The sequence below is a fragment of the Caretta caretta genome, chromosome 18 (genome assembly GCF_965140235.1).
Source record: "Caretta caretta isolate rCarCar2 chromosome 18, rCarCar1.hap1, whole genome shotgun sequence".
Lineage (NCBI taxonomy): Eukaryota > Metazoa > Chordata > Testudines > Cheloniidae > Caretta > Caretta caretta.
In genome coordinates this window covers 8,563,286-8,588,245 of record NC_134223.1, presented here as the reverse complement: position 1 = coordinate 8,588,245, position 24,960 = coordinate 8,563,286, and the positions used below count along the sequence as shown (strand labels likewise).

Sequence of the window (24,960 nt, the reverse complement as noted above, 5' to 3'; positions counted from 1 at the left end):
TGTCAGTCCTTAATAGTTGCAGCCAGTGCCACCATATAGTTTGTGTTCTGGCCACCTGTGTTAATTTTAATCATCCTTTCCCTATTTTTCAGTAGGTTAAGTGGAAAGTGTTCTTTTTTCACACCTTCTTTGATTTTTCTGTTCCTTAGGAGGCAGCAGTATGTGGGAAAACTCAAGTTTTCTTCCTTGGAAGCTTCACAGGGCTCCAAGAAGCTTATTGTGGCTACTGAGAAGAATGTGATGGCTGCTTTGAATTCCAGGAGCGGAGACATCTGTGAGTGAACTGTTGTTTTATGACTTGGGATTTGCTATTTGTGTGGGAACTAATGCACATGGGACCAAAATTAAGCCCTGGCATACATTAAAAGTTACTCCTGCTCGCACCAAAGCTAACTTTTGGCACGTAGTCCATTTTAAGGGTTGTGGGATGGTTAACTAGACATTATTTTCCCTGGAGACGGGGAATTTTTAAAAATATACTTATCCATTTTATTTAATTTTTTTTTCAGGCTTAGTGGCTTCATTTCCGACTTTCAAGTATCAACTTGTTAGGTGCTGGCATGACTAGTCTGTGTACTAGCTTACATCTATAGCTGTTCTTGACCAGTACAGTGGGACCAAGAACTGAATGGGGCATGAAGACTGAATTCCTGTCTCATCCCAGAGGTGGTCCTTTTGGATAAGAGTTGAGGCACATTGGAAGGGCCGTTTTGAGGAAACTTGCATTGGCAATATCTATACTGTACTTGGCCTGTGGTTAGATAGAGGATGTCGGTCTGTGACAATGCCAGTTGATACCTTTCTTCAGCATGAAATACCCCAGGGGGGAAAAAAATCTCATTCCCACTTGACTCCTTGTTCCTTTCAGTGTGGCGTCACGTGGACAAGGGGACCCCCGAAGGAGCAGTAGATGCCATGCTGATCCACGGACAGGGTAAGCAAAGCATTTAGCCTTCCCTGTGTGATGAGTGTTCATTCCCATTACGGGCCTCCAGCCAAGCGTGGACAGAGGGCTAAATTTGCTAGAGCTAATAGTCATGGTGAGCCTGTAGTGGATACAGGTGCAGTGTTAAAGATTGTGTGGTTTACTCCTTGGCCTGTCCTCTTTTAGACACTTGAGGATAATTTCCTGCTTATCTGCTCTGTTTAATTTACCACTTGGTGCTATCAGGATCACGGCCACACACAATACTTTTGTGACTGTGCATGACATTAGAAATCCTGGACTCTGAGTGCTAAGAGTATAAGTGAACCTGAAATCCTCTGCACATTATACAAATAAAATGACCTTCCTGACTATGGAACAGACCGGGTGTCTTCTGTGCAGTGGTTGATATCTAATGTTCTATTCATACCAGTGGAAGAGCAAGTAACCTGGAGGATGAGCAGGGAATTGAATAAAGAAGCCAATGTAAAAATATTTGATTTGTTGTTCTCTCCTCCCGGCCAGATGCCATCACTCTGTCTAATGGTGGGCGAATTTTGCGTTCCTGGGAGACAAATATTGGAGGGCTGAACTGGGAGACATCATTGGACACTGGCAGGTGGGAAATCTTCAGTGGACTGTCATTCTATACCCTTTGGAGAGGGGAATTTGCCTTCCTTGTGTGTAGTTGTGTTTTAGGGACAATGTCAATTAGCTATGAGAGTCATAAAGTAACCGTTGTGGGAATATTGTCCAGGTGCTGAATTTTGCAGTCATTTATCAGAAGCAGGACTAATGCTATATCCTGTGGTAACCATGCAAAATTCTCACCTGTTTGGAGTGAATAGGGGGTTACGTGGTGTATCTGGGCTGATAAATTTTCATGACTATTTTGCAATGCTGAAGTGGGGGTGGAGGGGATTGTACATCGTCTACATTTATTGAAGGAGGAAGATTGAAATCCTTTAATTATACATAAGCTTCCCCTGTCAGTGTGCAACATTCTGGACCTGGAGTGGCCACTTTGGCCTGATGGGATGGTTGGTCTTCAGACCCATCCTTGCCCTCTCTGCAATGCCAACTATTATGGTGGTTTGGTCGCACAATATTAACTATATCTAGGTAAGAGTAGCTATTTTTAAGAAAAATGTGGGTGTTGTGCCCGCAACCAGGGTGGAGGAGAGCAGGGCTGTCGTCTATAATTCTAGTGTTGCTATGACTCCACAAGCTGGGTAAAGTCTCTAAGTATGATCGTCTCACCCTCTGTCTCTGACCTGTGCTTAGTTTCCAGATGGCTAGTTTGGTGGGGTTCCAGGACACAGTGAAATATTTGGCTGTCCTGAAGAAGGCTGCCCTTTCTCTTCATTACCTCTCCAACGGCCACCAGAAATGGGTGGAGCATTTACCAGAAAGGTACAGATCCAAAACAAGGATAGATCACTGACTCACAAACTTGTCTTAAGGGGGTGAGGACCCCATTGTTCCCTTTTGCTTCTGAAAACGTTCTGCTTAGTATCACATGGGGGGATTGCATCCATTCCCTGCACATATGAGAATATAGACTCCTCAGGAGCGGGGACCTTGCACTGTACAGTATGAAGAGAAAATATGAGCACTATTTGGGTAATTGCGGGGAGGGAGGGAAGAGGGTCTTCCTGTGCATAAAGACAGGAGCACATCCATTTCTATTTACTGATTTTAGTGCAGGCAATTTACAGACAACTGACAGCATTGTGATTTATGCACTGTATGGTACTAACATGGACTTGCGATAAAGTGACCATATGGTATCTTAGGGCTTGTCTGCACTTCAAAGTCAATTCAGATTAAGATAGGGTGTGAATTTAAAGAGCAGTAGCTATTCCTGAGTGAGTCCATGTGTAGACAAACTTTTAGATTAGTGGGACAAAATAGATCAGGAGATGACATCTCTTATGGAGAAAAAGCAATCTAAGAATAAACTAAGCATATTACCCCGAACAAACCAGTTTGTGCCAGTAGCAGCTTCCAGTCAGAAAACAGGGGCCCACCCAGGTGGGGGAGTCCCCTTGTAATATACAAGAATGTTCTTAAAGGGGCTGATGTGATTGACTTCTGAAGGAAGATTAAAACTACTAAATAGTTACAACTAGGCTAAGCAGTGATCGCTAAATGAGACCTGACCGTGTTCCAGGGACTGAGGCCAGTGGGAGAGGGAGGATGAAACTAGGTTACCTGAAGGAAGGAGGTGGAGTTGATAGGGGAAAAACTTTCTAACGGTGAATCTGTTTAGCTTGTGAAATAGCCTCCCAAGGGAAGTGGAGGAAGTCCTGTTGCCTGAGACACCTACTATCCTGCACTGGCCTGAGAAGGCTAAGGGAAGGATGGACAAAGTGACCCAATAAGTCGTCTTCATCAATACTGTCTCTGGGTTTTCAATGTGTTTAACTGCAGGAGGTGATGGCTGAAGGGGAGGAGTCCCTAAAACGTTTATTTGTGTTGATGGGCAAAAATTCTCCTGTTGGCCAATGCACCAAGTTTAGCTGGTCTTTCCTTGTGAGACCTGTGATGACATCGAATAGGCTCCTAGAGCAGGGGACTTTACAGGTAGCTCTGGGCAACTGTTGGAGAAGGTGATTCACTGCTGCTTCTCCTCTTTCAGTGAGAGTACCCAGTACCAGCTGGTGTATTCATATGGAACCGGGGTGGTACGTGCACTTGGAGTTGCTCCTCGAAGCCATTTGAACATTGTAACCTTCAGCGTAGAAGATGGCGAAATTACAAAACAGGTAGAACTGATACATTGATGCATGGTGTCAGCTCGTCACCAGGTTGGCTCTAGTGTGGATCCAATTTAACGAAAGCTCCCATCTGGGTCAATTGAATGTGATGTCTAGGGAAGTTAATTGCATTGCTGGCACATAGGTCAAAATGTCATCCTGTCTCCATGGGATGTCTCATGGGCCTGGAAGGAGACTTCACAACTGCATCTCCCAGACACAGGGCTTGCAGAACATAGTAAAGTTGAGATCAACTTGGGTAATCTCAAGATGGATGGCAGTTTACCCAGGGTTACAAAATCCTGGCTTTATGGGGATCCCATAGAGAAGATCCACTGTTTATTGATAAATGGGATTCTCCTGCTTTTCACACAGGCCTTTGTTAGTGTGACTAAGTTTAGAAGTGAAATGTAACATTAAGCCTTTGATATCACACACTGGCTGGCAAGAAACAGGCCCCTTGCAAATGGACACAATCAAGGCTCTTTCTGGAATTTCTTTGTGGGGTTTTCCAACTGCTGCCTCTCTCCCTTTATTGCCCTGCAGCTAAGAGTGTCAGCCCCCTGGATGAAGAGCCTAAGTGGTGCCTGTTGTGTGGTGGGCGAAGCAGTGCTGGTGTGTGCGGACTCTGACACACACTCGCTCTATGCTTTATCCCTGGAGACTGAGCAAGAGATGAAGCAGATCTCACTGCAGGTGAGCAATCCTGACATAGCGTTGCATGTAAGTGGACATGAGATTTGCTGAACCAGTCCCAGGGGAGTGAAGAGGGGAGGGGTATTGGGGTCACTAGTTAAGTGCTGTGCGTGGGGGAAGCATAATCCACATCAGACTAATTTGGAGGAGGGAAGGGGAGATCACATTGCTTCCATGTAATGGTTGCTTTATGGGGTGATGATTTCAGCTCTTTAAATCTTGTTTTTTGTTGTATCGTGGGAAGTATTCCATCCTGCATGGATTGCTGGCAGCCTAATAGTCACCCCAGACCTCTGCACTATGGGCTTCACGTTCAATCAGATACGGACTAACCCTTCATAAAGGTTGTATTGTTAGTGAGGAAGGGGATGTGTTTGATCGAATTGTGTAATAAGTTTCCATCTTGCCATGTTTGCTTGTTCCTCTTCTCAGGCCCTTGACCTAGAATTTGCTGACAGTTTCCAGCCCAGGATTTTGCCCACTCAGCCCAATCCTGCCAGTGCTTCACGGGCTCAGTTCTTCCTGCAGCTGGCTCCAAGTCACTTCACACTGCTGCAGTACAGAAACGGGCTGCTAAGCCTCGTCCGGGACTTCCAGCAGGTAAACGAAACGAACACAGCTGCAGATCCCTGAATAGAAGAGATGAACTACAGCAGAAATTCAGTGGATTGACGTCGGCTGGCTCCATCCACCAGTAAAACCAGAACCTTCATAAAGCATGCACTAAGCATTACGAACAAGCTGCTGAAGGTCAAGTTTCAATCATACTTTCTATAGCATTGGTTGAACCTATGTACGGTAGCAGTTAAACTATTTGACATCAGTTCAGGAGGATCCAGTTTCTGACAATTGTCACCAAGGTGTGAGTTTACTAATACGGGGTCTGTGCTGAGTAAAGAGGTGGTTTGCTGCTAGAAAGCACCTAAGTGGCCAGTGGTTCTCGTACATTTAATACTGCTGGTGGTAGTTCTAGTGGACCAGAAGTACATGAAATGACCATTCCAGATTCAGTGCAGTATTGTCTACAAGAGACTGGCTAACTGGGGATGGGCTCAGTGATCTTAATAGGTTTCTATTAAGTAGAGATGGAAAAGACAACCTTTTCCCGATTAGTTTCTTTTCTTCCTTTCTTTGACTTTGGTGGTAGCTTTCCATCTCTTGTGCGTCTGAGTTTCATCTTTCATATTTAATGGTATGACTGTTATGGGTGGGAACCCTGTTAGTCTTCAACTCCGAAGACTCAGGCCGAGCATTCGAGTGTGAAAATCACGACTGCAGGTGAGACGCCTCCGTGGCAGTGCCTGGAATTTTGACAGGCTTCTGACTGGTCAATGATAAAATGCTAAAGGTTACTGGTTCCCAGCATGAACCTTCTCTTCAGTGGTTGTACCAGAGGTTGCTTCACTGCCTTGTAGCGAAACTTACTAGAGTCCTTCGATCTGTCAGATTTGCTTGGTATGCTGAAAATGAATTGACCTGTTGGAAATCGGCTGAAGAAAGGGCTACTGTTCTAAACCAAATGAGAATTCAGTCCTCTGCACAAATGTGTTCTGATTTCCCCTCTGTTTTTCAGGCAGCTTTGGTGAACTTTGCAACAACTGGGGAGAAGACTGTGGCTGCTGTCCTGACCTGCAGGAATGAAGTGGTTAGTTAGTTGCACAATGGAAATTTCAGATTTGCTTCTAGTTCTAAAAATTTGTGGGGCTTTTTTAGTTAGTTTTGTTTTGCTTTTTTACTGTTATAAAGGTTTTGAGGGGCCAACGAAGAGCAGTGTTTTACCACTGTCAGACTGAATGTACCACCTTGACTTAAACACCTTAGGGCACAAGAGGCCCAGGCTGGTAATTCTGATTCAGTCTCCATTGAAGTCAATAGTAAAACTTCTGTTGACTTCAGTGGGGCCAAGGTTTCATCTGTTGTGACTATCAACATGCAAGCTTCTGGAGAGCTGCTGAGTGCCGAGCAAACTCAGAATGGAGCATGGTGCAATGAATATACAGAGCGAGATGACTCTTAAGGATTGTCTACACTATGCGACAAAGCACATTAGAGGTAGAGTGCTCCAACGTGCTACACTCTAGCTACCCTGTGTAGACCCTGCTGGCATGATCTAAACAGTACGTAAGTTTGGGTTAACGTAGTCACTATGTTAATGCGAACAAAGTACTTTTTAGTTTGTACCAGCAGGGTCTACGTGGGCAGTTGGAACACAGCACATTAGAGTGCTCTGCAAATCACATCCCTCTAATGCGCTTTACCACGCTGTGTAGACAAGCCCTTAGCAAAATAAATACCTTAGTGTTGGGAAGGAAAGTCTGCTGACTAGCTGATATGGTGATGGGTGACTAGACACTATCATTTTAAAAAACAAAATCCTACCTTTTGCACTGTTTTAATAACCAAATGCCCTCACCCATTTTTCACTAAAACCAAAGATTATTAAAAATGGAAGAATTAAAACAAAATCCATTTTCTTTTTATAACTGATGCTATTTATTCTTCATTTTTCAATCTGAGGGGGATGGAAGATCCTAGTCAGGTACAACTCTGTTTAGTCAATTTCCCGTTCACTTTCATTTTCAGGGTCTCCTGTGTTGAGCACTAGGGGAAGAGAGAAAGTGGGGGGAAAAAACACTCCTCAGACTCTGCTGACAGCCTTAGCGTAGCTGGATATTCCTGCCAAAAGCATGAATTAAACAATATTGGTTATTGGCTTCAGAGCTAATACCCTGCTGTAATGAATGTGGTCATTTCAGCCTCTCTGAGCTCGTCTGCCTGTCTGCAGATACAGGTAACCAGCACGACTTCAGGTCTCATTTGGAAGGTTATCGTCACAACCCAAAGGGCTAGAAACATTAAGAAAACTTCTATTCTGAAGAAACTGATAGTGCTCCATAATACAGCTTTCCTCCATGTATTCACCATCTCCTCCATCCCTACCCCCCATCCCTTTAGCATGGTGCAAAATTTGTGTTGCAAATGCTGCAGGGGAATTTTTAAAAAATCCTTTGGGATAGAGAGGGAAAAAAATTATGACATATTTTAAATGGTCTTAGGTTTTGTGTAAGGTATTTTCACACAACCTACATTTTGGGCCCCGTTTGTCTTGACAGTTTCCATATACAGTAGAACTTCAGAGTTACAAACACTAGACTTATGAACTGACCGGTTAGCTACACACCTCATTTGGAACCAGAAGTATGCAATCAGGCAGCAGCAGAAACAAACAAAAAAGCAAATACAGTACAGTATTATGTTAAATGTAAATTACTAAAACAAAGAGAAATTTTTAAAAATTGAGAAGGTAAGGAAACTGTGTGCTTGTTTCATTTAAATTAAGATGGTTAAAAGCAGCATTTTTCTTTTGCATAGTAAAGTTTTTCCAAGTTATATTAAGTCAATGTTCAGCAGTAAACTTTAGAAAGAACAACCATAACTTTTTGTCCAGAGTTACGTACAACCTCCATTCCCCAGGTGTTTGTAACTCTTAGGTTCTACTGTAACAGTGACCTAAAGTCTTGTGAGAGGAGGTACCCAGTTAACCACTTCATTTTTCAATACCACTTATCATTTGCCCAAGTTTGCAGCTGCTGAGCAGGGAGGCAGAACTTGTTCCTGTTAGACACTTAATGTTCTTATGTTTTCCATGCCTTTGTCATGCTCACCAGTTCTCTTTCTGTTCCTATGTTCTTTGCAGAAATCTAGAACTCCTGATCAGGCAGACAGCACTTTTGGACATTCCCATAGACAGGTATGGAAAGGAGCTTGTTGTCAGGAATTGTAGGCAGTCTTTGCAATTAACAGGCTGTTCCTGTCTCTTGGGTTTGGAAGGCTGAATGGCGGAGGGGGACAGACTGTTACTCTGGAGAATCATATTTTTGCATCAGCTCCATGAAACTTTATCCAAAAGCATCTTAAAACTATTCATTTCCTGAAACTGTATGGAACTAGATGAACATGCTACCCTCTCACAGCATTAAATGAAAGATCTGTTGCTTTGTAGACACCCATTTCCCCACCTCAAAATGGAAAATGCTTTTTGAACATCAAAGTTTATTTCAGAAACAGTGCCTCTGTGTAGTTAGGAGAGAGCGCTGCCTGGTATTTGAAGCAGGGCATTGGGAGCCAGGACTCCTGATTTCTATTCCCAGATCTACCACTGACTTGCTGTGTGATCTTGTAAAAGCTGTGTAGTCTCTTTGTGCCTCAGTTTATCCTGCAGTTTAATGTGTGCTATACCATCTACCCTGCAGGGGTGCTGACCCTCAAATAATTGTTTGTAAAGTGCTTTGAGATCTTCAGAAGAAAGGCATCATAGACCCCTGCTGTGTTCTGTCCACATGGGCTCAGAATTACAGTAGTTACTCCTCAGGAAAACAAATGGAAGCACGTGCAGATGCAAATGTCACCTAGAATTTGTTTTCTGTCCCAAACTGGTGTGCTGTTTGTGTGCTGTTAAGCAGCTGCTGTGTTGTGCTCCAGAAATGCCTGCATTTCAGTGGTGGGTGAATTGATCCTTGTAAAGAGTTTATTGTATACAGCACTTTGGAATCATTTGTGATAAAAAGCGCAGTTTAAGTAGATTACATGTGTTTAAGTCAGCTTGTCTTTTATAATGCTCTAGGAATACTTAGCCTGCTCCAACAACACCTACAATATTAATCTGTATTTGGTTGAAACTGGGCAAAGACTGCTGGATACCACGATTACCTTCAGCTTAGAGCAGAGTGGCACCAGGCCTGAGCAGGTATGTTAGGAGCCTCTCTCCTGTTGTTGAACGTGGTCAGAGATGTGTGCATGGAGTTTCTCTTTACATCAGACTTGTCTGTATTTTGAGGCTTATCAAACTTTTTGCTGCAGCCAAACAGACAAATCCCTGATTTAAGGTAGTATGATCCGTTGGGTAGGATACTAGTTTGGGAGTCAAGGAGATCTGGCCCCTACGTGCCTCTACCACAAACTGTTGTTTGACTGTGGCCAAGTCATTTCACCTTTCTGCATCTGTTTCCCCAGCTGTAAAAGGGGGTTAGTGAAATTTACCCACCTTTGTAAAACACAAGATCTATAGCTGAAAAGTGCTGCATATTATGACCGCCTTTCCTGACTGGCAGAGCCGGTCAGAGCTCCTTGGGTGATCAGAAGGGATTGCTGGTAGTGAGAAGTGACTGCAAGACCACCAACGTACCCATGATGTTTTTGATCCAGATATGGTGGCATTGCTTATACCTGGGTTTATAGAGCCTGGTTGTAAGGGCGGGGCAATGGTGGATTGGACGGGACCTCATATATCAGGGGAGGGTTGACACCATAGAATAATATTGCCAAGCACAAAATAGCTGCTGCAATTGCCAGTGTGGTCTTGGCACTGCTGATGTCTAACACGGTGCTTTAAAATACTTGAAGTATGAGAGTTGCTGTATGAAACCAGACTCTAGTTTGCCTCTAGATTTGTGAGAAGTGTACCCGAAGGTAGCACCTCATCTATTTGTTGCTTTAGAATAGTGGTGCTCAACCTATTTACCATTGTGGGCCACCTATGCAGCTCTCTCGGTGTTATGTGGGCCACATCCACACAATATATATACTACCTGTATGGCTCTGAGGATGTCACATGAGCCGCAGCTCTGTGCCGATTGGGCCGCAAGTGGCCTGCGTGTTGAGAACCACTGCTTTAGGACCTTAAATGTAACAGTGATCTTGAACCCTTTCCTCTTCTCCCCTTTGGATTGCATCTTGCTTGTCTCGGGCAGGAGGTTATAATCATGATCGTCTCCTCTTTCCTTGTCTCCCTTTTCCAGCTCTATATCCAGGTCTTTTTGAAGAAAGATGACTCTGTGGGTTACCGAGCACTGGTGCAAACAGAAGATCACATGCTCATGTTCCTCCAGCAGCCAGGTAAGTTGGAACCAGATTGGCTGGTTACCCCTGTCCTGTAGTGTATCCTCTCTTGGCACTTGCAATAGTGCAAGTTCAGTGGCCATTGTCTAGTCAAGCAGATTATTTCCTGAGCTAAATCCCATAGAGGAGTGAGAAAACTAGGAATATCCCTCACCCCCACAACTTGAATTTTCCTTCACTACCAGAGCTGAGAATCTGATCCTGCAATGTGCTTTGTTGAAGCAACAGCCTGTTGGCTTTAGTGAGGCTCTGCAGGGTTTCAGGGTTCTGCCCACACAGAACTTATTGCAGAACAGGGACCTGTAGCAGCTATTCCTCGATGCCTTTTTGAAAAGAAGGGAAATTCCTCAGACAAAGTATGGTGTTAAACTTTAGGGTGGAGTTAAGAGTCCATTTCTGTTGCTTGTGTCTTTGAGGCCTTGCAAGAATGTTAGAGGTTGAACTTCGTGGGTTTGGTTTTTTTAAAACTTTTGTTTTTGATTACTCCAACCCTTTTGCAAGCCCTTCAGTGCTCAAGTCATGGGTGTGTACTTTCAACAGTGTCTCTAGTGTAATGAAGTGAGGGGGGGGTTGTTAGTGATTAAATACCAGTGTGTTCATTATTTTAGTAGACAGTAAATATCCAAATTGCTTCAGAAATGTGGCATTTTGCGATTTATTAAGCAGCTGTTTACGTTTGTGAAGACCAGACAGAAGATCCTTCAGTCCCAAGTGTTAGGGGTATAGCTGTCAATCCATTTCAAGGGACTGGATTTGTAAGATCTTCCTGTCTCCTGATTGCTCTCAGGAACAAACATAGCACAGATCAGGAAATGCACTTGCTCTTTTCTTTGAATCAACCTATGTTGCCTTTTCTTTGTATCTCTCTAGGAAAAGTTCTATGGAGCAGGGAGGAGTCGTTGGCGGAAGTGGTAAGCTTGGAGATGGTGGATCTACCTCTGACGGGTGCCCAGGCTGAGTTGGAAGGGGAATTTGGAAAGAAAGCAGGTAATAGCCAGGGTCCCACTCAGTGTTCCCTCTAATTTTTCCCACACGTGTGTGGAATGAATTTTGTTATGTGCACCAGTGTGGAGGTTGGTGGAGGGGAGGCCAGCCTACCTACTGGCGCCTCTACCTTAGCAACGACCTTTCATCGCCCAACGAGACCCAATCACAAAGCCTTCTCTCCGGGGCCAGGGCGCGGGGGCCAGCGCAGACTACAAGTCCCAGCACACATTATGTCCTGGAGTGGGCCTGCCGGACCAGCAGGAGGTGCCTGATAGTCTGTGCTCCTTCACGGCTCTAAACCAATCAGAGCCTTCTCCACCATGAGGCATGAGAATACGAACCAAACAGTGCCTGAGTTGGTGTGAGGATTTGGACCAATTAGCGCCTGCCGCAGCTGGGCTGGGTTCAGGCCGCCCCTCCCCTGACCATGGCAGGTCCAGGGCTGGGGCTGGGGGAGGGGCACCCCTCTCCTGGCTGTGGCAGGTCCTGGCTGGGCGGGTTCCCTGAGTGTCTGTGTGGTGCTAAATGGGCTGCTGCGCAACCACGCAGCTTACAGGGAACTTAGGACCCACTATGTATAGATTCATAGATATTAAGGTCAGAAGGGACCATTATGATCATCTGGTGTGACCTCCTGCACAATGCAGGCCATAGAATCTCACTCACCCACTCCTGCGGTAAACCTCTTACCTATGTTTGAGCTATTGAAGTCCTTAAATCATGGTTTAAAGACTTCAAGGTGCAGAGAATCCTCCAGCAACTGACCTGTGCCCCATGCTGCAGAGGAAGGCGAAAAACCCCCAGGGCCTCTTCCAATCTGCCCTGGAGGAAAATTCCTTCCCGACCCCAAATATGGCGATCAGTTGAACCCTGAGCATATGGGCAAGATTCACCAGCCAGATACCCAGGAAAGAATTCTCTGTAGTAACTCAGATCCCACCCCATCTAACATCCCATCACAGGCCATTGGGCCTGTTTACCATGAATATTTAAAGATCAGTTAATTGCCCAAATCATGTTATCCCATCATACCATCTCCTCCATAAACTTAATCTTTAATCTTGGAGCCAGATAGAGTTGAACTTGAACTAAAACGAGATCACACATAAAAGCTCTACTAATAGATTTTCCATATCCCTCTGGGTCGAGCAGAGAGAGAGTGATAGGGAAATTGCAATAACCAGCTTGCCCGCTCTTACCAAAACGCTTCTGTTTGATTATCCTGTATTGTCTTACCCTGAAGACTGAAATATAATTGCCTTTATTGTCTTTCTTGCCATCCGGATCCAGCTATTCAAGGTAACCCAAAGAATCACATGCAGTTCCTTTCCTCTCTTTGCTGGTGGATCTTTGTCCTCCCTGTTTGGTTTCTTTCTCAGAGAAGAGATAGATTAAGCATAGGACATGGCTCCTAACTGGAAGCCAATTCAGACTTCAGTTGCCAAGATTTGGGTGCTTCTCCATAAAGATGGCTCCTGTTATGCGAGAAGTGAAAGCAGGAGCCGTAAGATCAAGTACACTAAGTGTACTTGCGGGAGTGATAGGGAAGAGACTCTGCACATGGTAGTGTTGCGGCTTGCAGGAAAGCTTGATCTGAGGCGAGTGGAGTGCCTGCTGAAGTGGGATATGGCAGTGTGTATTTAGGGGCTTGGTAGGCAAAGGAGCTTCTATGATGGTAATGGGATATAATATGATCCAGGTGTCGTGGAAGGTGAGGCAGAATTTTCTTAATTAATATATACGAGTATGGCAGCACATGAGTTTTATAGACGGAGGCACTAGTCTTATTTGCTGGGCTGTGTGTATGTTTCCCCTGCTGTGGACCATTGCTTGTTGTGCTAACTGTTGTCACTGACTTGCTTGCAGACGGCTTGCTGGGAATGTTTCTGAAGCGCCTCTCCTCCCAGCTCATCCTGCTGCAGGCCTGGACTGCACATCTCTGGAAGATGTTCTATGATGCCAGGAAGCCGCGGAGCCAGATTAAGAATGAGATCAATATTGACAACTTGGCGAGAGATGAGTTCAACCTGCAGAAAATGATGGTGATGGTCACTGCTGCAGGAAAGGTGAGGAGGGCAGGGACTGGAAGCCATTCCTGGCAATGGAGCATACTATCCTGGCAATGGTGAGGGGGGATTTGTGGTGGGAAAGGTGTCAGGAGACCAGCAGAGTGTCTTGTAGTAGAGGAGGGAACCCAAAGCAGAATGGAACATCTAGATGTGAAAGACACGCTGTTACATACGTTGTTTTTTTTTTTTTTTTTGTCTCTTTGCTTCAGCTCTTTGGTATTGAAAGCAGCTCCGGCACCATCCTGTGGAAGCAATACCTACAGAATATGAGGCCAGGCTCCTCCTTTAAACTGATGGTCCAGAGAACAACGGCCCACTTCCCCCACCCCCCACAATGTACGCTGCTTGTTAAGGACAAGGTGAGTCCTTTATACGCGCACACACACACACACACACGCCCACTCCCCCCTCCTCGGGTGGGTTTTACCTCCCCATAGTGAAAAATCCACAGTGTTAAAAATATCAGATTTGTGTTTTGTAAATGCTTTAAACGACGACAAAAAAAAATAAATAATTTCACTCAATTGCTTTGTCCACTACATGAAGCAGAAAGTCAGCAAACCGTGTATGCTAGTTAAATAAGGTTTTCCCTCTGCTGGTCACACGACAGTATATACTCCACAGAAAATAGAAACACTCTTGCTTATTTTGGTGACATTCTGGGCAGGCCACAGTAGGGTCTCGTTCGAATTGTATGTATCATACGTGAACGCTGTGGGATCAGCAGAGACGAGGTGATTTGAGCGCACAGTATGTTCATCTGTAGGGTAAGGAGCTCAGTGAAGGGAGAAAGGGGGCGTAGAGAGTTACATCCAAATATAAACCAAGCCAGCAGGCAACTTCATAAGCTAGAAGAACAACCACCCTTCTCTGTGTTTGCCCTAACTAGTTTCCCATCCTGTTGTCTGTTTCAGGAGACCAAAATGAGCTCTCTCTATGTCTTTAACCCCATCTTTGGGAAGTGGAGTCAGGTGGCTCCCCCTGTTCTGAAGCGTCCAATTCTTCAGTCTTTGCTTCTGCCCATCATGGATCAAGATTATGCCAAAGTGTTACTTCTGATCGATGATGAATACAAGGTAATCTTGCTCCTAGGGCAAAACGATCTCCATCTGCAGGATAAATATCTCCCCTGTCAAGGCAAGAAATAAGAACGTTGTCAGTTAAGTCTCATTCCCTTTGTGGGCTGACTTCAAGGGACTTCATCAAGATAAAACACATATTTAAAGCCGTATCTTTATCTTTGTCACTAATAACCCCATTAGAGTAACACAGAAACTTTAAAATCTAACTTGCTCCTTGTTGTTCTTGCGCTTTGTTTACCTCTTCCATTTCATTCAGCTTGTACCATGAAACCAGTCGTTGTCTTCAAACTTGACTCTAGACAGTGTAACTCTCCTGGCTCTTGTGCATTAGGTGGCATAGTGCCATTTGTTTTATTTGGTTGTTTAATACTGCAGGGGAGAGCGACATCCCAAAACTGATGACTTTCATTGCAATTGAAAGAGAGTCACAAGAACCTATTTAGTCACATTAGGATTTGAAACCCCCATGGTTTTTAAAACAAACTCTAAATTTTCAATCTGCACTAAAATGATTCTACCCCTCTTTTTGGCCTCCTGGTGCAGAGGTAAAATATAGCAAGTCTCTGGCTTACAGATCAGAAAGCTGTGTTTCAAACACAGGCCACAGCCCCCTCCCCAGTGCAGATTCCCTACAGACCTCTTTATGTGGATGCAGATTCCCTACAGACCTTGTTATGTGGATGGTAAATGGCTTATATTCTTGCCAGGCAAAAATATAAGCCATTTATTGAACAGGGAAGGGTAGTGTTAGCTTCCCTATTACCCAAGGTGCCTCTGCCCTTGTTTAGCCAAATTCATCCTTAATTCAAGCCATTTACATCAGTGGAATTTACATCTGTGGTAAATTGGGCCCAGTAAGCTTAACTAGACTAGCTTACTTATATATGTGAGACTAAAAATTGATGATAACTAATGTCTTTGTTTAAACTCTTCTTTATCTTCCCAGGTTACAGCTTTCCCAGCAACTAAAAACATCCTCCGCCAGTTAGAGGAAATCGTCCACTCCATCTTTTTTTATATAGTGGATGCTGAACAGGGCAAACTCTCTGGTTTCCGGCTGCTAAAGGTACAGAAGATTCTCTGTGCTATGTAAGAAGTGACATGTTTATCCCACAGAGTGGATGTATGGTGGATCTTTGCTGTCATTGTATGGGATTTTGGTTTGATGTATAAGAAGTAGAGCTGGGTATGGACTTCTGACACTTCTCAAAAGCTTCCTGAAATCTTTGTAAACTCTCAGTTGTAAATAGTTTTACTGAAGAATCCAGACTTGTCTCCATCCTGCAGTTTGGTGGGATTCCACAAGAGGGAGCAGTTCTCCCATATTTCCCTGTTAAGATGCACTTCGGAGCTGAGGCGAGATGAGAGCACAGTAGTTCAAGTAATCTTTCCCACCCAGCTCCCCAAGGCTGTTGCCTATTCTGAGAACTAGTTTGGCTGCCCTAAACAATGGGCAGAGAAAGCATGTGCTCTTCCTCTAGTAAAAAGGGTTGACACCTGTTCTGGTGATCTTCTAAATCAGCGGGTCTCAACTGGGGGTCCATGGCTCCCTGGGGCTCCATGAGCCCTTTCAGGCACCACTGAAACCCTGAGCTCCGGGGCCCCCCCACAGGGCTGAAGCCGGGAGCAGCCTGGGGCTGAAGCCCTGGTGCTCCCCACTCCTAACCCCCCTGCGGGGCTGAAGCCCCACCCTTGGTGCCCCCCTGCATGGCTGAAACCTGGAGCTCCCCTCCCCCACCCTGAAGTCAGAGCAGCGGGGAGCTGAAACCCCGAGCTCCTCCCCACCCTCCCCCTCCCCCGCTGAAGCAGGAGCAGTAGGGCTGAAGCCCCGACATGGGCAGAATCCCTGAGCCCACAGGCAGAGTTGAGGGGGCATGAGGGTGTTGCCCCTCCACCAAACTGCAGTGCCTTACCCAGAGTGGGGCAGTCATGGGGGCAGCTCCACCTCCCCATACCTCCTCCTCTCCCTCAGGCCCCCTCAGCCCCCACCCTCTGGCCAGGTCCTAGGCAGGAAGCTGGAGCCAGGCAGTGCGGGGCAGCTGCTCCTCTGGTTGGTGGTGCCATGGAGTGGGTGGCCGTCGCATTCCCCCGTCTGCTGCTGGTGCCCAGGGTTGCAGCTGCTCCTCAGCTCCCAGCCCCCTTTGACTGCTCATGCAGCCGGTCAGAACTGCCCAGGCAGGGACCTGGCTCCGGGGCTGGCAGAGCCCCACCAGCACACCACCCCAGACAGGTGAGTGGCCGGCTGAGGTGAGTCCAGGGGTGAAGGTGGCGCTTCCTCCCTGGACCCTGCTGTGCAGAGCTGGCCTGAGCCCTGCTGGCCCTTGCTCCCCCCCCAGATGTCAAACTACACGTATGCCCAAGGGTCCCACCCCTGGCCTGGAGCCCTGAGTCATCTCCCCACACTGGGCCCTGGAGTTTTTATAGCATGTTGAGGGGGGCGTCAGAAAAAAAAAAAGGTTGAGAACTGCTGCTCTAAAGTACACTCTCTGCTAGCTGCAAATGACATGGCTCTAACTCCATCTGTGTGTTTTACGTGGGAGGGTTGTGATCACCCACAGATCTGTACTAGGCCAGTGGTGTTTAATATATTAATTAACCATCTATAAAAGGGAACGAACAGTGAAGTCTCAAAACGTGTAGGAGGCATTTAACTGTTTGCATTAGTTGAGACTAGAGAAGACTGAATAACACCAGAGGTACCTGACAAAGCTAAGCAAATCAGTGGCATGATGGCAGGTGAAACTCAGTGTCCACAAATACCAAGTAAAGTACATTGGAAGTAATAAGTTGAACTGCTCGTACACAGTGTTGGGGGCGACATTAACTGTAGCCACTAGGAAAAAGAATTTGGCTGCCACTGTGAATAGTTCAAGGCACAGTGGTGAACAAAAAGGCAAACAACGTTAGGATGAACAAATAATGGGACAGAACGTGTTATGCAAATAAATCACTGATATGCCTTCACCTGGAATGCTGTGTTCCCTTCTCATCACCCAGTCTAAAGAAAGATCTAGCAGAAACAGAGAGGGCCGAGAGATGGGTGACAAAAATAACTAGAGGTGGGGAAAGGCTGTCAGGATTGGGGACAACAAAAGCATGTAAAAGAATGAAGGGTGTACAGAAGATAAATAGGGAACCTGCCTATTTGTCCTTTCTAATACAAGAATGAGGGGACATCTAATGAAGTTTATAAATTTGTTGCATTTAACTGATAAATAGAATTTAGTATTTGAGACAATTAACCTATGGAACTCCATGCCACATGATATCATTGAAGCCAAGAGCTTAGGAGGATTCCAAAAAGGATTAAACATGTATCTGGATAATTTATGAGACAGAATTTTATTTATATCATTACATACAAAAAAAAAAAAAAAAGACACTGCAAGAACATTAAGGTTGCAAAATCAAGTGCTAAAAAGTTGGGAAAGACAGAATTAAGGCTGCCTTTAATTCAGCACCCTTATGATAGTCTTTAATTACATGATCACATTTCAGTATCTTCTTTGAAAACAGAGGCAGAATGCCAGACTGGATGGAGCACTGATCTGATTCACTGCAGGAACTCTCCTTCTAGGGGGGAATCTCCCTATGTCCTATAAATGGAGATGGTGTCTTTCAGAGGCTCAGGAAACCTTATTTTGCATCTTGTCTCCACTGTAGGCTCTGACAACAGAGGAGAGCTGGCAGATGACCATCCCAACGGAAGTGCAGCGAATAGTGATTGTGAAGGGGAAGAGATCAAATGAGCATGTACACTCCCAAGGCCGTGTGATGGGTGATCGCAGCGTCCTCTATAAGGTACTGCAGACATTGTTAGCTGAGCTTTGGTGGCTGTGAGCTGTATGCTAAGGTTTCTATGGAATGTGGCATGGAAGCATCAGGGAGCATGATACCCACCTCCTGGGCTTGTAGACACTAAGCATGTTTTAAAAGCTACACTTAACCTGGTTGGAAAGATGTTTTTGCCAGCTATGCTGTCGTCTTGAGCTGTCTGGTAATTCTCTTTATGGAGCAGCCCATATATTAGCAACAAAGGTAGCAAGTCTAATTTGCTATTTATTATTTTCCTGATCCTTTTTTTTAGACCAATGCTGAGGTCGAGAGAGAGGGGGAGAAGGGGTGGGAAAAAATGAGACTTAATGTCCATCCTGGGATGCATCCGCACTTGTCCAGGCCTTTTACCAGACTGGTAAAGGGAGGTCAGAAGGAACTAACTCTGGATTTGCTATGGTCCTGTTCTCCCTCTCATGCTTCCCAACATCGTCGTCATCTTCCATCAAACAATTCTAGCTGGGCAGTGGTGTTGTGAGCTTCCAGCCGAGAGATTGGTTTGGAAGTGGATTGGAGATTAATGACTCTAGGTAAACAGAGAACAAGTGAGTTACAGAACCACTGAGCATGGTCTCCAGGAAGATGTTGCTGGCTGCTGCATTCTTGCAGACCTGCTTCCCAGGTTGGAGGGGCTGACTGTCTGGTTGAGTGATATGGCAAGCGAAGTATTGCATATCAAGGCACTTGCCTTGGGGGAAGATTTTAAAACAAGTGTCTGATAGAACTTTAGTTCTTTTCTCTCCTGATTGGGGAGCACAGCTTTGTAATTCAGAGCCCATTTCTAGCACTGCTGGTCCTGAGTCCTGACCCGAGATGGGACAATTGGTGCCAGGTTTCTGCATACCCACCAGTGTCTCTAAACTTTACTGGAAGACAGGAGAAGCTGAATTTGGGCAGAGGAAATTTTTCCTCTCTAAAAGTTTTCAGGCAGCTATTAAAGACTATGGCTGTATCATGACAGCTGCGGCTGATTATAAATCTGTCCTGATGATTTGTGCTGCTAACAGACATCTTGTTGCCACCATCTTTGGCTACATAGGTCTGGGAAAATCTGCATAGATTGCCGCTGGCACAATGGTTATTAACTAGAGGTTTCCTCACATCTCTTTCCCTGTCCTTGTTATAGTCTTTGAACCCTAACCTGCTGGCAGTGGTAACGGAGAGCACAGATACGCACCATGAACGCACCTTCATTGGAATCTATCTGATTGATGGAGTCACAGGCCGGATCATCCACTCTTCTGTGCAGAAGAAAGCAAAGGGACCTGTCCACATTGTCCATTCAGAGAACTGGGTTGTGGTAAGGAAAAGTTATTGCTTGTAATCCTTTACCAAATACCTATGCTGCCCAGGGAATGCTCCCCGACTCCCCGCCAATGACTGTCCAGCCACCCTCTGTGTGAATTGACTTGTGCTGGAGCATTCCGCTCTGCCCTCCTGAACAGTGTCTTCCCCTCTTGTCTCAGTACCAGTACTGGAATACTAAGGCGCGCCGGAATGAGTTCACTGTGCTGGAGCTGTACGAAGGGACGGAGCAGTATAATGCCACAGCCTTCAGTTCTCTTGACCGCCCGCTGTTGCCTCAGGTCCTCCAGCAGTCTTATATCTTTCCATCTGCCATCAGTGCCATGGAGGCCACTATCACTGAACGTGGCATCACCAGCCGTCACTTGCTCAGTAAGAATTGGGTTAGGGCAGGGTGGAGGGATTGGATTACATGTGTGTCAAATTTTGTATTCAAGATAAGGTCACTACAGTATCTAGGGCAATCATCGGCCATGACGGTCCCAGGGGCTGCGTTAGAGGAAAGTATATTTTTAAAGCTAGCCTATGATTTGAAGAAATACTGCAGCTACAGCCCTTCTTCCTTTGACTTAAACCCTGGTGCATGCTACTCTTCTGTGTGCATTCAGACATTGCTGCTGTCTGCGTGGGCTGTGCCTTCGCCTTTCCCTCATGAGCTGCCTTTAGAGCAACAGCAGTATTCAGCCTAGCCCTCTGCTTGCTTCCACACCCCCTCCCTCATCACCGAGTAGTGGACTCGGCAAGCTCTCTCTGGCATGCATCAGGAGGACGATTGGATTAGCCATCAGAGAGCAGACATAAATGGTCACTGCTAAGAGAGAGTTCTTTGGTTTTTTTTAATGTGCAGTTGGGCTTCCCTCTGGCTCAGTTCTCTCCCTTCCAAAGGCTCTGCTGGATCCTCGACGCCCAGAGATCCCTACAGAACAAAGCAGGTAAGCAAAATGCCATGGCAGTAATCCCCGTTCCCAGGCACCTGCCAGAAGGGGGAGGTTGAGTGTTTTAATGCTTTAGTCTGGAGTACATTAATTTATCAGTTCTCTGTGGCCAGATTCAGAGTTATTCTTACTCTAAATTTAGAGAGGCTGTTGTCTTTATTGGCAATTGGACTGCTTTATTGCCAGTCCAGGTGTGAATAAATTAGTCTGGAACACAGTAGTCCAGAAGGCTATCAAAAAGCACCTGTTAGCATCATACTAGTGACTAGTATTCTACGTAATTATCTATTTTTTTAGAGTGATACTTTAACTGATTTATTCCTATGGCCTTGAACCTGGTTGGTTGGTGTCATAGACTTTAGAAGGGGGTGGACACTACCCTAATTACAGCATGTCTTGGGCTACCAGTTTGTCTCCCTCTTCCTAATAGTTTTTACCAAGCACCATGGGTGAATGACTAAATTATCTGTATAAAGATTCTAATGTTGTATCACCAGACTTGAGTTCCAGATAGCAGGCTGCTTAGGGATTTAGCCATTATGCTGTGTTTGGTTGGGTTTTGATATCTCTCAAATGTCTTTCAGGGAAGAAAATTTGATTCCCTATTCCCCAGATGTCCAGATCCATGCTGAGAGGTTCATCAACTACAATCAAACCATATCCCGAATGAGAGGGATTTACACCGCCCCCTCTGGCTTAGAGTCCACATGTCTGGTGAGTCTAGATTAGGGTTTTTTTTGTAAAGCATGATGCGGGATACAATAGTATGCCATCACACACCCTTTCAGGGAAGGTATGCAACTTCAAGCCTTGTTATAAGTCATTGCTTAATGATTTCCTGAACTGAGCTTTGCTTGATCAGAACCATAGGGATGGGCCTATTATTAAGGCTAAGATTTTGTCATGGATATTTTTATTAAAAGTCAGGGACAGGTCACGGGCAATAAAGATAAATTCACGGAAGCCTGTGACCTGTCCCTGACTTTTACTAAAAATATCCATGATAAAATAGGAAATGGCTGAGCAGCTTGCAGGGTGGCTGGGAGCTCTGGGGGCCCCCACCACCCGTAGGGGCTCAGAGCTCTAGAGTCCGCCTGCCCCTCCAGGCGGCTGTGGAGCTGCGGAGGACCCCTGCTGCCCCTTTGCAGCAGCTGGGGAGCTGTGGGGGTCCACCTCCTCAGGCGGCGGGGGTACCTCACAGCTCCCTGCTGCTGTGGGAGGCAGCAGGACCCTGCAGCTCCCAGCCACCGGGGCTGAAGTCATGGAGGTCTCTGGAAGTCAGATTCCATGACAAAATCGTAGCCTTATCTATTATTAATGTATCTGGATTTCTGCTTGAAGCTGCTGTAACAACTGGTGGTCTCACTTCTTTAGGTTGTTGCGTACGGCCTGGACATCTTCCAAACCAGAGTCTACCCATCCAAGCAGTTTGATGTTCTGAAAGATGACTATGACTATGTGCTGATAAGTAGTGTCCTTTTTGGACTGGTTTTTGCCACTATGATTACAAAGAGACTTGCTCAGGTGAAGCTGCTGAACCGTGCATGGCGTTAAGCGCGTGGGTGAAGGGAACACTGAGGGCACCGGTGAGGCTGGAGAACAGGCTGGCTGGGATTCTGAGTAGCTGATCATCTGCTGGAGTGCACACAACTGGGTTTAATTATATGTTATAAATTGTACTGTTGTGACTGAGGCCAGTCTTTTTATCACATTTCTCCTGGAGACATTGAAGGGAGGAGCTGCCGGTGGAAGAAAAATATGCCTCCCCTGGGAAGAATTCCACCCGCTGGCAAGGAATTAATGAGACTACAAAGGAACATTCATCTGTCCAGGACTTCACTGAATCAGTGTGAAAAAACCTTCTACAGCTTTTTTTTTCCTTCAACGCGCTAAGATGATAACATCACTTTCCATGAAAAACCTTCCCCTCCTTTAGCTAAGATTGATATCAAAATACTAAGAATGTATTTCTTCCCCACTTCTGAGGGTGCACTTTGAGACCAGTTGATGGCTTACCTCTTCTCTACCTCAACCATTACTAAAATCTTGGAGGAGAACTCTAGATTCACCACCGCTCTGATTGGAAAGCTAGATTTTGTAAATGCGAGCTACTGTACATAGGGCATGGGAAGAGGGGATGTTCATAAGATAGCCAAGAGACTATAAAGAAAATGATGCATGCAAACTGATTGATCAAACCTTTTAAGGAAATTATAACAATGGGGAAGGAGTTCAGGGAAAGATGCTTACTAAAGTCTTCATATTCTTTATTTATTGTGACTGCACTGTATGTTCCTTTTCTGCTTTTTAATCTTTCAAATGGTTGCACAACACAGACCTCATTGATTGGCTATTTCTGGGAAAGTTTTTCTCTGGTTAAAAAAAAGTAAATATTTTGAAGGGTTTAGCAAAGCAGAGAGATGCCAGTTGCTGTGAAGTTGCATCTAAAAACATCCCACCTTCTATGCTATTTTGCCAAACAGCTAGGTTGATAACTTGAAACTAAGTTTAAAAATATTGTGATTTAGGAGTAAAGAAGCCTGCAATTTGTTTTCCCTCCATGTATCAAGGATGTTCATTCTTGGTGTGTATTAATATGCAGTATCTAATTTTAAATTGGATTAAGTTTTTACAATGATCTGTAACTCATTGGGACATTAAGTGCTAACATTGGTTCTGAACCTCCTATGTACTGAAATGGTTGCAACTTGGCACATGAAGCAAAGGGCTTTGTTGGAAGCCTTATTGATTTATGTTTAGCTGAGATGTGATCAGATAACCAGATGCTGTAACAAACTAGTTTTTAACTGTGAAACTGGTCCACAGTTGTTTTGTGTGGAAGAGTTGGGGCAGAAAGGATGAGGTCATTTCTGCGTAGTGGAGAGCAGGTCATCTAAATAAAAGTTTTGATCAGTATCTATATGCATGTCTGAATTTTCTGTTGGATCTTTTCAATTAGTATCTGTAGTTTACTTGTAAGTTAAGTATTTCTCCTTTTCTCCACTCAAAAAATGCAAAGACACTTGTTAAATCACTTAAGTGTAAACAAGAGGTAGTGGTGATGGCTTCTACCCCACTGCACATAATGTCAGTGTCTACCAGATAAGTCTGGACATAAGTAGTGGGACGTACCTCTCTTTTGAGCATTGCATAAAGAGCAAAAATGAAAATAAAAAAAATACAAATGAGTTTGATAGTCTAACTTCTTTTAAAAACTTGCAACTAATTAATATTCCAGATCTCTCACTTTCTCATCTGAGAATCTCATTACTTTAAGGATTAATAAATTAGAGGTCACAATACACCCACAAGAAAGCTAATTAGCCTTACCAATTTTAAAGAACGGAGAATTGAGGTTCAGAGACTGTGAATAGCCTGAGGCACCTTGCATGTCACTAGCTGTCAGAGTAGAACCCAGCAGTCCTGACTCAGTGGTACCTGCTTGAACCAGTAGGAGTACTCTTGCCCCATGAAAACAATATAAAAATAAATGGAGTCTTTGTGGCACCTTAGAGACTAACAAATTTATTTGAGCATAAGCTTTTGTGAGCTGTACCATGAAAGCTTATGCTCAAATAAATGTGTTAGTCTCTAAGGTGCCACAAGTACTCCTTTTCTTTTTGCCAATACAGACTAACACAGCTGCTACTGTGAAACCTGTCATAAAAATAAACGTGCTTAGTGCTGAAAAGAATGCCAAAGAAACCATAATGCCTGCGACAAAGAAGTTTACGCTCTAGGAGACAAAAGAAAACTAGGAGTTGTGTGAGGACACAGCTCATCACATATCCTCTGAATACAAACGAAAGGATGTTTGACGTTATGGTTCAGATCACTTGTTTGTATTACTATAATGCCTAGGAATACCAACCAAGCCCCGTTGTATGAGGCCCTGTTCAGAGAAGCGTTAATGAAGACAATCCCTACCCCAGAGAGCAGGGCTATGTGGTGAGGGGCCTTAAAGGCAAAGACAAGGAGCTCGTGTGTATTTACCTTTTACTCCCCTTTTGTTCGGTTTCTTTCTAATTGCTCAGAAAGCAGGTTTCTTTATACCTGCTTGACAAAGGCTCAGAGGGAGGAACTTACCCGACCTACTTTTGTTAGCCGCACTGTGTGATACCGCAAGGGTCAGGCTCTTAAACCCTCCCCGCCGGTTACGCTTCCCGTAACCCCAGACAGAGCCGCGCTTCGCCCTCCGACTGACGGGGCGGCGCGACAGCGGGCAGGGCCGGAGTCACAGCAGCTGGGGCTGAGGCACTTCCAGGCGGGCCGGGGCCTGACCCAGCAGCCGTGAGCTGACCGCCAGCCCCCGGGGGGCTCCTGGCTCAGGGTCGGGGGAGGAGTGAGAGCCCCACACCCCTGGCTTCTCCTGCCCGGCCACCTCGACCCCCGGCCCGGGCTGCTGCCTGCTACGGCCCGGCACTGGCTCGGCCGAGCCGGGGATTGGCAACTCGTGCACCTGCTGCCCAT

The 24,960-nt window shown here is 45.3% G+C and overlaps 1 protein-coding gene and 1 long non-coding RNA gene across 2 annotated transcripts in view; one reads left to right on the top strand and one right to left on the bottom strand.

The window, feature by feature from the left end:
- EMC1 (ER membrane protein complex subunit 1) overlaps positions 1-23,678 on the top strand; it is a 26,762-nt gene extending 3,084 nt beyond the window's left edge. Inside the window, exons 2-23 of the mRNA XM_048825034.2 lie at positions 150-274; positions 869-934; positions 1,451-1,544; positions 2,210-2,338; positions 3,567-3,693; positions 4,231-4,380; positions 4,813-4,980; positions 5,954-6,025; positions 8,078-8,131; positions 9,005-9,127; positions 10,179-10,275; positions 11,149-11,265; positions 13,132-13,331; positions 13,544-13,693; positions 14,249-14,410; positions 15,363-15,482; positions 18,080-18,217; positions 19,377-19,550; positions 19,717-19,927; positions 20,403-20,487; positions 21,075-21,204; positions 21,865-23,678. Coding sequence (XP_048680991.2) covers positions 150-274; positions 869-934; positions 1,451-1,544; positions 2,210-2,338; positions 3,567-3,693; positions 4,231-4,380; positions 4,813-4,980; positions 5,954-6,025; positions 8,078-8,131; positions 9,005-9,127; positions 10,179-10,275; positions 11,149-11,265; positions 13,132-13,331; positions 13,544-13,693; positions 14,249-14,410; positions 15,363-15,482; positions 18,080-18,217; positions 19,377-19,550; positions 19,717-19,927; positions 20,403-20,487; positions 21,075-21,204; positions 21,865-22,044 — 2,872 coding nt within the window. The 3' untranslated portion in view covers positions 22,045-23,678. The remainder of the gene's footprint in view (positions 1-149; positions 275-868; positions 935-1,450; positions 1,545-2,209; positions 2,339-3,566; positions 3,694-4,230; positions 4,381-4,812; positions 4,981-5,953; positions 6,026-8,077; positions 8,132-9,004; positions 9,128-10,178; positions 10,276-11,148; positions 11,266-13,131; positions 13,332-13,543; positions 13,694-14,248; positions 14,411-15,362; positions 15,483-18,079; positions 18,218-19,376; positions 19,551-19,716; positions 19,928-20,402; positions 20,488-21,074; positions 21,205-21,864) is intronic.
- Positions 12,302-24,960, bottom strand: LOC125624396 (uncharacterized). The gene is made up of 2 exons (XR_007353301.2): positions 24,577-24,960; positions 12,302-14,463 (listed from the first exon to the last, which is right to left on the bottom strand). It is a non-coding gene; the product is annotated as an uncharacterized LOC125624396 (long non-coding RNA).